The 12,816-nt window shown below is 41.0% G+C and overlaps 1 protein-coding gene across 1 annotated transcript in view; it reads left to right on the top strand.

Moving 5' to 3' along the window:
- The window catches only part of LOC114660131 (proton-coupled amino acid transporter 1-like), an 82,447-nt gene that overhangs the window by 2,254 nt on the left and 67,377 nt on the right, over window positions 1-12,816 (top strand). The window contains exon 2 of the mRNA XM_028812625.2: window positions 10,076-10,205. Within this exon, the coding sequence (XP_028668458.1) occupies window positions 10,087-10,205 (119 nt within the window). The 5' untranslated portion in view covers window positions 10,076-10,086. The remainder of the gene's footprint in view (window positions 1-10,075; window positions 10,206-12,816) is intronic.

The raw sequence follows: 12,816 nt of genomic DNA, 5'->3' as shown, positions 1-12,816 counted from the left end.
CCCAACTGCGAGGCAGCAGCGCTACCCACTGCGCCACCGTGCCACTCCTATTAATAAGACCAGTATGAGGTAATTTTAAGTGTGTGCGAGTATTCCCTGTGATGGACTGGAACATCACTTAGGGCTGGTTGGTTCTGTTACTCTGCAATGGAATAATGTCTTAAGAAAATGAATTACTGAATGAGCAAAGACCAAAACCGCTTCTTTGTAGGTGTTAAATTCTATCACAGTGTTATATGCACATGTGCACTTGCCTATGTGTGTGTTTTGGGTGTATGTATGTATATTTAAATGGCAATGTCCCTAAAATACAATAGATAGATCGATAGATACTTTATTAATTCCAAGGGGAAGTTCAGATACTCCAGCAGCAGCATATTGATTAAAAAACAATATTAAATTAAAGAGTGATAAAAATGCAGGTATAACAGACAATAACTTTGTATAATATTAACGTTTACCCCCCCCCCCCCCCGAGTGGAATTGAAGAGTCACATAGTGTGGGGGAGGAACGATCTCCTCAATCTGTTAGTGGAGCAGGATAGTGACAGCAGTCGATCGCTGAAGCTGCTTCTCTGTCTGGAGATGACACTGTTTAGTGGATGCAGTGGATTCTCCATGATTGACAGGAGCCTGCTCAGCGCCCGTCGCTGTGCCACAGATGTCAAACTGTCCAGCTCTGTGCCTACAATAGAGCCTGCCTTCCTCACCAGTTTGTCCAGGCGTGAGGTGTCCCTCTTTATGCTGCCTCCCCAGCACACCATCGCGTAGAAGAGGGCGCTCACCACAACCGTCTGATAGAACATCTGCAACATCTTATTGCAGATGTTGAAAGACACCAGCCTTCTAAGGAAGTATAGTCGGCTCTGTCTTCTCTTGCACAGAGCATCAGTATTGGCAGTCCAGTCCAATTTATCATCCAACTGCACTCCCAGGTATTTATAGGTCTGCACCCTCTGCACACAGTCACCTCTGATGATCACGACATCCATGAGGGGCCTGGTCCTCCTAAAATCCACCACCAGCTCCTTGGTTTTGTTGGTGTTCAGTTGTAGGTGGTTTGAGTTGCACCATTTAACAAAGTCCTTGATTAGGTTCCTATACTCCTCCTCCTGCCCACTCCTGATGCAGCCTACGATAGCAGTGTCGTCAGCGAACTTTTGCACGTGGCAGGACTCTGAGTTGTAGTGGAAGTCCTATGTATATAGGCAGGCGGCACGGTGGCGCTGTGGGTAGCGCTGCTGCCTCGCAGTTGGGAGATCTGGGGACCTGAGTTCGATTCCTGGGTCCTCCCTGCGTGGAGTTTGCATGTTCTCCCCGTGTCTGCGTGGGTTTCCTCCGGCGCTCCGGTTTCCTCCCACAGTCCAAAGACATGCAGCTTAGGTGGATTGGCGATTCTAAAAATTGGCCCTAGTGTGTGTTTTGTGTGTGTCCTGCGGTGAGTTGGCACTGTGCCCGGGATTGGTTCCTGCCTTGTGCCCTGTGTTGGCTGGGATTGGCTCCAGCAGACCCCCGTGACCCTGTGTTCGGATTCAGCAGGTTGGAAAATGGATGGATGGATGTATATAGGCTGAACAGGACCGGAGAAAGTACAGTCCCCTGCAGCGCTCCTGTGTTGCTGACCACAATGTCAGACCTACAGTTCCAGAGACGCACATACTGAGGTCTGTCTGTAAGACAGTCCACGATCCATGCCACTAGGTATGAATCTACTCCCATCTCTTGTCCCAGCTTGTCCCTAAGGAGCAGAGGTTGGATGGTGTTGAAGGCGTTAGAAAAGTCCAGAAACGTAATTCTTACAGCACCACTGCCTCTGTCCAAGTGGGAGAGGGATCAGTGTAGCATATAGATGATGGCATCCTCCGCTCCCACCTTCTCCTGGTATGCGAACTGCAGAGGGTTGAGGGCGTGGCGGACCTGTGGCCTCAGGTGATGAAGCAGCAGCCGCTCCATGGTCTTCATCACTTGTGACTTCAGAGCAGCAGGCCGGAAGTCATTCAGCTCACTAGGACGTGATACCTTTGGGACTGGGGTGATGCAAGATGTTTTCCAAAGCCTCGGGACTCTCAGGTTGAAGATGCGCTGAAGAGGACTCCCCAGCTCCAACACACAGGCCTTCAGCAGTTATGGCGATACTCCATCTGGACCCACTGCTTTGCTGGCATGAAGTCTCCTCAGCTCTCTGCTTGCCTGGGCTGCTGTAATTGTGGGTGGGGGGAAACTCTCTCCTATGCTGGTATCAGCAGAAGGATGGATGGAGGATGCAGTACTTCGAGGTGAGAGTGGATTAGGGTGGTCAAACCTGTTAAAGAAGTTGTTCATCTGGTTTGCTCTCTCCACATCTCTCTCGATGGTGGCACCCTGCTTCGAGCTGCAGCCAGTGATGATCTTCATCCCATCCCACACTTCCTTCATGCTGTTATTCTGCAACTATACCGTGATAACTGAATTTCTGCGAAGTAGGATTCTTTATTTATAAATCGAATATTTTCGCAGTTAGAGTATAGAAAATCTGTTTACGACCTTTTAAATATGTTTTTAACATTATTAGAGCCCTCTAGAAATGAAATAACACCCTTTAGTCACCATTACACTGGTATTACCCAATATATTAGACAAAATAAGAGTAAATAAGACATATTAGACGTTACAAATATCATATTATTATTATTATTGTACTGTACATTTAATTACACACAGACACAGTTCTTACACACAACCACTAACCTATGAAGGCACGACCTCAGTAGGAGAGCCTTCAGGTGGTGCAGTATCTTCAGCAGGTGCGTCGTTGTCTTCTTCCGCTGAAGGAGTACTAGGAGTAGGCAGTGGGTGTCTGGTTGCGTGGCTGAAGAACATTGTGATAGGCAGTTGCTGGCGCTGTCTTTTCATATGCAGGAGGAGGCTTTTGTAGGGTTCTAGCGCTCCATCAAGTGCATTCTGGAACTGCAATGCACGCATCATTTGTGGGTCCCATTCGCCAATCATGTCCTGTACTACCTTAATAGTTCTCACGACTTGCGAGAGATGCTCAAGTGTAAGGCCAACTTCCTCCTCCTGACCCCCAGGAACCTCTGGCTGCTCTTCCTCCTCCTCACTTGCAGACTTGATCATCTCCACCAGATCCTCGTCAGTTAAGGGATCCGAATGTGTCTCCAGCAGCTCATCCACGTTATCGTGGGTCATATCCGCGAAACCTTCTCCTCTCAGCATCCGGGCTAGCCTAACTGCCTTATCCACTTTCCATCTTTGATCATATCCAAGAGTTTCACCTTCTCCTGGATGGTAAGCATCTTCCTCCAGCGCTTAGTTTCATTGTCAGAAGGCTTAGAAAAAGCAGCGAGTTTAGGAGCCATCGTGGGGCTTAGATATAAGTTCTCAGAAAGTGCATGCATAGTGACGTAGCTTGTATGAGAAAAAACCGCGATAGAGTGAAGCCGGGAAAGTCGAAGTGTGATATAGCGAGGGATCACTGTATATGGACATAGGTGATATGTCAGAACTATGTAAATATTGTAAACCTTTGAAGTTTAAATCAGAGAATTTCAAAAAACGTGTTTTACCCCGCATGCATTTATTGGTTACTTTGCAAAAAAATTTATTAAATGATGATGATGTACATCGCTTTGTCTGTGCTGAAATTTCAAACCGAGAAACCTATCCTGAATTATCTCTAACCTGCTCTGCTGGTGTTTGTCCGTTTTGTTTTGTAACCTCTCCATGACTTTTCACTTTGTTTTCTACTGTCTTTTATCTCTGACCTCGCTTTGTCCTGCTTTTTTTTTTTTTTCAATGACACCTGGTCCGTGGTGATTATTTTCCCTTTTTCGAGTATTAATTTCCGTTTGTTTGCGCTACTGCAATCTTTACTTTCTTTTTTTATACTTTCTAATTTTCCTACTTTCATATTTTTTAACTTTCTCCACATTTGAATCACGCCTATGTTTTTTGTTTTTTTTTGTTTTTTTTTGAGCCTTTCGAATGCTGTGCTTTCATAATGTGCTCTGCATGTGTATAGTGCTAACGTTTGTGAACGTCTTTATGAAGTTGAACTTTGTGTGTTACTCTGTCTTTTAATTCTGAGCCCGATTGGACGTGCTTTGTTTCATTTCCACTTGTTACGGGCTGATAATTACTTGCCTCATTTTCTGAATTTGCACCTAGATTATTTTTTCTTTTTCCTTTCCAACGCTTTTGAGTCTCTTTTCTCCACGCTGATTTCTTCTTCGATTATTCGTCGACATTTCATTTATAACGCATGTCCTTATATGCTTTATATGTGCTGAGACCCTGCATCTGTGTGTGCTCAAATCCTTCACAAGACTGAATGTTCTGCTGCCCCATTGTCCTATTTGATAGATTGTAAGTAGGGTGTGTCTTGCAAGAATCTCATGTTGTACGTCATCGCGAGACGGTCCTGGGTCAATCTCTTGGCACAATGTCTCATGTTTACGGTCCCCGCAAGACGCACTGTGGCAAGTCTCTTTGGTCTCATGGGTCTTTTAAATGTCTTCCGAGAAGATCACGTATCGCAGCCTTGCTTTTGCTTTCCAGGACAGGATTTCTTTTTATAATAGAGAGATATGTGCCTATGTATGTTTGACATTGTTTGTCATTACAAGATCCTTTGAGTGGCTACGTTTAGGTATGTCAGCTGTTTTGATGTAATTGACTTGTCTGTCACTGGTAGCAGGCAGTGATCTTTACAGCTTTTCGGCAGGTTAGCAAGTGGTCTGATTTTGTGTGTACAATTCAGTTAGAGGAAGGATAAGGCTGTAGTGGGTTTGCATGAGACATAGGAGTGGTCCTCATACATGTCAACATGATAATAACCATTCTGGAACTTTAATGCATAATAGTGTCAACAAATATTGAGGCTGTTGTTGCTTTTTCGATGCTTTTTATTTTTTTTTTTGAATATTGCTTATCCTGCACAATTTAAACATTTCCATTAGTGTCATTAATCTTCCTTTATATAATGCACTTCATTCTACATTGATGTCTGCAATTTCCGGATTTTCTCTTCAGCTGATTGTGCTTGTTACTCCTTTTTACATGCATAGTGAATCTTGCATAACTCAAATTCAATCTAAACCACCGAAGTGAGCAGTTACAGTAAACACAGTATGACAAGAAGCTATATTCTGAGTACAGATGTTCTCCCATACTACTACTGTGTTTCACTCACAGTGACGTATGAAAGAATGATTTTCCAAATCTCTCAAACTATCACTGTGTCTTGCTTTTGATGATGCACATTGACATGAAAGGAGTGATATGTACAGTGCCAGAAAGAGCAACACCCATTGTTTTCATATGAGAAATGAGATGTGCTCTTTATATACGGTCTTCCTTTTTTCAATTAATAAGTTTATTTTCATACATGTTGCTCTCGTCTCTACTAATCTTGGCAAAATTGACTTGTACACAGTGCTATGTCTTTGATACCTGCCAAATACAGTATGTATAGTATGCATGAGTGTTGTATTTAAAGTTTATTGATATATGCATACTGTACATATTAATGGGTAGAAGCAAAATCTTTTTGTCCAGGGTCACTTTAAAATATGAAATCTTTTAATATATATTTTCTGCCTAGGAGCACATCCCTCACATAAGGCCTTACTGTAACTAATAAAATGAACATTATTTGTTAGTGCTGTTAGAGCACAGCTTGCTTTCATGGTGCTGTTCTAACTAGGAAGTCCAAAAATAGCTAGCTGAAGCCCATTGTATTATTCATGTTGATCCAGTTGGAGTTAATCACCATTTAAATTAACTGCCAAAGCGAAGTGTCTAGTGTAGGGACATACATATAGGCAGAAGCAGATGTGCACTCCTACTGGAATGATTTATTCAAAGTCTAGTGAATGTTCAAAGTCACTTCAGTCAGCCATGCTGCCTATGGACAGCAGCAAAAACAGAGTGTTTAGTACATATCTTATGTGCACTATCCAGATGTTTCTTTCATTACTTTGAAAGTTCCAGTCTATTTTATCAATATTATTTCTTCATGTTTCTGTCATTGGTTCCGATGTCTGCAATCCACTCTTTACTTGACAACTTTTAGTGTCATACCAGATAAGGCGTGGAAGATTCGCAGTTAGCTCAAAACATGTGGAAGCCTGTTTATCTAATTCAAGGTTATGTTGTTCTGTTATAATAGCATTTGCCTCAGAGAATTCGTAACAGTAAATTAATTTACACTTGTGATTCTAAGACATTCCTCACATGTGTAAGCTTTTCTTTTATGTAAACTAGGGGGCTTTGCTCCCTGCTCGCTTTGCTTGCCAACCCCTCCCCCCCCACCAAGAGCTATGTACCACTTTGAAGTGGGGGGAGGGGGGCTGAACGCACCCCAAGGAGATGCGGCTGCTCCTCCGAAACCCCTGTTAAACGGTGATACAATGGAAAAGAAATCCCTTTTTTTTTTTTTTTTTTTTTTTTTTTTTAAAAACTCCTTATTGCTCGATCAACTGCTGACTTGCTGCTTCTGCCGTGCTGAGTGATCTGCACTTCGCTCACCTACCCAAACCGCCCCCCTTCCACTGCCAGTGCTACACACCGTTGTCAAGAGGGGGGCTGTATGTACCCCAAATAGATGCATTCCCTCCTCCAAAAACCCCTCTTGGAAGGTGGTTCATCCATCCATTATCCAACCCGCTATATCCTAACTACAGGGTCACGGTGGTCTGCTGGAGCCAGTCCCAGCCAACACAAGGCGCAAGGCAGAAAACAAACCCCGGGCAGGGTGCCAGCCCACCGCAGGAAGGTGGTTCAATGGGAATCAAATAACAATTGTTTTTTTTTGTTTTTTTTTACCTCCTCTTTGCTCAATCAGCTGCTGGCTTGCTGCTGCTCCTGTGCAGCGTGATCTGCATTTCATGCGGCACTTCAAACGTTTTAAAGTCACTGCCTTGTCTCTCTTGTCCCCCAGACATCCTCAAACACTATTCGATCTTTTTTTGCTGTTCCGTTATTTTACTGAGTAATATGTTCCATTTGTTTGTGCTAATGTGAGCTTTACAGTGATACCTCCTCGATCGCGGGGGTTGCGTTCCAGAATCCCCCGCGAAAGGTGAAAATTCGTGAAGTAAAAAACATATGTTTATATGGTTATTTTTATATATTTAAGCCCTTATGAACTCTCCCACACTCTTACAAACATTTCTCGCACAGTTATACAGCATAAACCCTTTGTATTCTCTTAGATATTAGGTAAGATTCGTTGAAATTATGAATGTAAACACACTGTATATATACAGTAAAACCTAAAAGTTATTTTATAGATATCGAGCGTCTCCGATATAACATCTGTTACAGCCATTATGATAGACGGGCCACCAGCAATAAATGTGTACAATGCAAGAAAAATTGTATACAGTAAAATGTGTGTACAGTGACACTAAACATACGTACATGTACTAAGTACTGTACATAGAAAATTAATTATGGTTACTCACCAACAATGACATGACGACTTGTTTGATAACGATGAGTTTAATTTTACTGCACAACAAAGGAGAGCATTACAGCTTTTTTAAAATAGCCTCTTCAGGCGACTGTGTAGCACTGCCATTGTTCTTCTTCCGGCAGTCTTCAATCCAAGTCCCTAAAGCAGATTCTATCCGGACTACCACCTTATTACGTCCACTTGCAACTCGTTTCGCTCCCTGGTTAAAGGACACTGCGGCTGTAGATCTTATATTCTTTTCCTCCTTTTTAAATAAAAAGAACCGTGGACTCATTGATGCCGTAATGGCGTCCTACAGTGGCGTAGTTGTTCCTTTTCTTCAACATATCCAAAACTTTTACCTTTTCGGCAATCGTTAGTATCTTCCGTTGGCACTTGGGCACAGCCCCTGAAGCAGTAGTAGGAGCAGATCATTTTGCAGACATAACGAAGGGCTTGACTACGCACAAAGATAAACACAAAAGAGCACAAAAGTTAACTCTTTACACAGCGAAATACGTTGAAGCTGAATGAGCGAGACGAGATTTCCTGGTTAACGCAAAGCTGAATCGAATTTGGCGCTCTGTCACTAAGCCAATCAGCACCCAGGAACTTAATCGCGTGCTCTGATTGGGTGGCTTCTCAGCCATCCGCCAATAGCGTCCCTTGTATGAAATCAACTGGGTAAACCAACTGCGGAAACATGTACCAGAAATAAAAAGACCCATTGTCCGCAGAAATCCGCAAACCAGTGAAAAATCTGCGTTCTATATTTAGATATGCTTACATATAAAATCCGCGATAGAGTGAAGCTGCGAAAGTCGAAGCGCGATATGGCAAGGGATTACTGTACTCTCATTTTCTTAAGACTTTCAAAATTTTCCTACTTCCATTATCTCTAACCTGCTCTGCATGTGTATCACAGGACTTGCTTCCAAAGGTTGTAAGTATGATGTGACTTGCCCGTCTTGCAGAAAGTGAAAGTGTCTCTCAAAGATCTCTCTTCAAAAGATCACGTCTTGTCGCACTCTCATCCCAAGTTTTTTTTTTTTTTTTTTTTTATATATATAATAGAGAGATGAGAAAGTAGTAAAAAAAAAAAAAAAAAAAGTACATAATCAAGCAGCATGGATAAACTTTGTTTCCCTGCGATGTATAGTATGCCTTTGCCAAAAAAGTCTCCTTTTCATAGTGTGATAATTTACAGCATAAGGTAATAAACAGCACCTACAAATATGCTAGAAGTATTAGAAGTATGTTGTAAAGTAATTTCTAGTCAAATGCTCACTTGTACTCTATTAGAAGTAAGATCTAATAAAAAAGACAATACAGCGCATTCATATGATACATACACTTGATTTAACTGCTCTGAACTTTATATAGATGCCCTTCCCCTCCAAATTGTGGATGGGGTGGTGAAAATGTGAAATGTGCAGAAACAGATATCTGCATGTGAATAGTGCTTATACAAGAAATAAATTGTTGTGTGTGTTGCTTTTAGATCGCATAATCCCACAAGAAATGCCTCATTGGGCTTTAACAGTCAATCATTTCTCATTTTTGCAAATGCTATTGTCAGACACATATCTTGTAGAGAGAGAAGCGATATTCACTCACGGGCAGTTATATGTTGCGTTGTCACAATGTAATTCCAAACACGGAATCAAAATTCAGTGCGATATTGATGAAAAGGTAAAAGCAAAAAGAGAGCGAATATATGGACATAGGTGATATGACAGAAGTATGTAGATATTGTTTGGCTTTAAACTTTAAGTCGGAAACTTGTAGATCGTCTAATTCGTGGTGCCATCAGGGAAAAGTAGTGTTTCTTTCCAATGAAGAGGCCTATCTGTGAGAATTAAAAGTTTTGTTTTTTGTTGAAAGTGAAATCCATATACGTGAGCAACAGAGATGCGAATTTGCTGGCACGAAGTACAGGTGGGGGATTGGCGAGCGAAAAGGCGAAGCCCCCTAGTTTGTTAAAATACATCAAAAACAAAGTAGAAACTATTTCACTTAAATGAAAAACAACAATATCTGTTCATCAGCTAATTCTAGAACCATGGATAGATTGCAGAAAAGTAGTTGGACAAGCCAAACACAGTCTCAGTCCCGTAGACCTTGGCCAGCAAGCTGCCTCCCCTGATTCTGCAGCTGAGTCAAGACTTGGCCGGCCAACCTGATGAAAGGACCCTTTTACTTGATGGTTCCAATGGTCTTTTATCTGATATTACTTTTCAAAAGGCAAGCAAAACACTTGGTAGTAGAGCAGTGGCACCTGTGTGGTCAGGTGAGTGGCTGTCTACTTTAATTTTTGGGGAAACATATATAAGGTAAATAACATGAATATTATTTTTGTTTAGGTTAGATGAAAGTATTCCAGTATTGCTAAATGTTTAATATAAAATGGGTCAGATATACATTAATTTATGTTAGGAATAAGCTTCATTGATGAATCAGTTGCTAAATTTGTAGGTTGGGAGCTGTAATTATGTGTGGTATCTGTGGAAAGCAGTCTAGGGTAATATGGCTAAACGGGAGAAAAATGATCATCTTTGTGTTCCTAAAACATAACTGAAAAAAATTATATGTAGTCCTTTTCAATAACATATTCTTTTTCAGATTTAACAGAAATGACAACTAATCGAAGAAGCAGTCCTACTGAGGAAACCTCTCTTTCTCCAGATCGGTCTCCAAGCCCAACAGAGCCCCAGGATGTCTATGAGAGAATAGGAGACAAGACTGGAACAAAGTAAGATAGTTTAAAAAAGTGTAACTACTAACTGTTGCAAGGATAAAATCATGCATAAGAGATGTTTCAAGTTCATTCATTGTTTTGCTAAAACTAGCTTTATTTCTGAAAATCCTTTAATTTTTTTCTCCTTTGTTATTATTAAAATGTAATATATAGCTATTTCTTGAGCCTTCTGCTCTTCTGACCCTGCGTGGTCAGGTGAGTAGCTGTCTACTTAAATTGGCTTCTAAAGACCACAGACTTGCCGTCAGAGTCCAGTTGCCAGTACAAAGATTTACCAAGCACATAATGCCATGATCAAATAAAATTCCTGAAGAAATAAGAAAAACATCGATCAGTTAGGAAAATGCTACAGAGCCACTTCTAAGGCCCAGCAACTACATTGAACCATATTAAGAGTCGTAATCTGCAAATGGAAAACACTTGCAACAATAGTAAATCTTCCCAGCAGTGTATGGACTGCCAAAATTACTTTAAGGGCAACATATAATCATCCAGGAAATCAGAAAAGAAGAAAATAAATCAATAAATCTTAAATAACTGCAGGATTTTCTTACCTCAGCAAAGGTCATTGGTAATGAGTTAAAAAACAGAATGTTAGATCATGTAGCATACCTGAAACCACCTATAGCAAAGAAGACAATTAATGTTCATCTCTTACTTGCCAATACTGGATCTGGATAATTCCCAAGCCTTTTGGGAGAATGTTCTTCCTCTTCTTCTTTCAGCTGCTACCATTAGGGATTTCCACAGCGGATCATCTTTTTCCATATCTTTCTGTCCTCTACATCTTGTTCTGTTACACCCGTCATTTCTCACCACATCCATAAACCTTCTCTTAGGCCTTCCTCCTTTCCTCTTGCCTGGCAGCTCTGTCCTTAGCATCCTTCTCCCAATATACCCAGCATCTCTCCTCTAAACACATCTAAACCAATGCAATCTCGCCTCTCTGACTTTGTCTCCAAAACGTCCAAACTGAGCTGACCCACTAATGTACTCCTTTCTAATCATGTCCATCCTTGTCACATTAATTAAACATTATGCAGTCCACAACCATCTAAAAAGTTGCTGACGGTTGGGTTAAAGCAAATTCAGCATTCCACAATAAAAATATAATGTCAGCCAAACATGGTGTTAATAGTGATGGTGTGGTGAAGTTTTTTTGAGTTAGGACCTGGAAGACTTGTCTTAACTAATGAAACCATGAATTCTGCTGTGTATTGCAAAATTCTTAAGGAAAATATCTGGTTATCCATCCATGAGCTGAAGCTGAGGCATGGTTGGGTTATACAGTAAAACCATGATCCAAAATGCAAAAACAAGCCCACATCAGATTGTGTGAAAAGAAGCAAAACTCCAACAAAGTCCAGAACGAAAACCAAAAAAGATACTGTGGCAGGACCTGAAGCAAGCAGTTTGTGATATTAAACATAAAAATATTTCTGAGTTATTAAAGCAGCTCTGCAAGGTAGAGTGGGTTAAGGTTCCTTGACAGCAGTGTTTTCTTAGCCTGTGGTACATGCACCCTGGGGGTGTTCTAGAGATGTTTGAAAAATATACTTTTCATTAGCAACAGAAATATAGGTATAGGCCTCCATCCCATAACTGAATATTTATTCTAGTTTAAAGATGTCAAAGACTTGGCAGAATGATTCAGGAGCAACTTGCTACATGTATGACCTCTCTTTGGGAGTAATAGCAGCACTATGATTTTGACATGACAAAAATTACTGCTGGTGGAAGAGCAGCATTTCCACTGTACATGTTCACCCACTGGCCATTCACTTTAACAACCATTCTAGTTCTCTGTCTTCACTTCTTGCCTAGTGGTTCTTTTTTTTATAAACTCAGTAGCACTGGTTCAGTGTTCACTTGTTACCATTTTAGAATATTCTGTTTCATCAGAGCCACTCAGTTACATATGATAGCATATTTGTATGGAGTCATCTTGCAGTATACCTTGAAGGTTAGGATATGAGGTCTTGAAATCGCAGTGAAGTACAGAAAACTATAATTTTTTTTCCAACTAATACACAATTCAAATATTTAAATTGTTTGGATCTTAGGTTTCTAACAAAGCTGGAAGTTTGGGTATTTGCTTCAATTTTTAATGAAATTTTCCCTAAGTATGCAAGAACTCCCATTCACACGAAGTTGCAACCTCACTGTATATTTAACACTAGAATTACCAGAGCCTACGAAAAAACTCGTATATCCGGCCCACCTTAAATCGCTTCTTAAATCCGTTCACACCTCTCCGCCAGCATCCTTTGTCCTCTAAATGTGCTGATAAAAGACAAGCTGCCAGCAGCCGGCTATTCCATCCCCCCACCGATTTAGAACGTGAGCGAACTTTTCCCAGCTCATGCCTTGATTGATTATGTGGGAGTGAAGTGGAGTTTTACAGTGGAAATAAGAGATCATTATTCTAAAGTAATCTGTGTAAACACATTGTTAAAACAGAAACTTTGTCATATTTTAGTAATAAATGTTACAAAATGTAGTAGGCATAAACTATAGAATGTGTAAAGCCCGAGTTCCAAAGATCAAATAAACACTTTCACAAAAGCTTCAAGAACAGTACAACAGCCTCCGTGGCGTAGCGCGT

Source organism: Erpetoichthys calabaricus, chromosome 11 (assembly GCF_900747795.2).
Source record: "Erpetoichthys calabaricus chromosome 11, fErpCal1.3, whole genome shotgun sequence".
NCBI lineage: Eukaryota > Metazoa > Chordata > Cladistia > Polypteriformes > Polypteridae > Erpetoichthys > Erpetoichthys calabaricus.
Note: the sequence above shows the minus strand (reverse complement) of the source record. Positions and strands in the feature narration are given on the sequence as shown.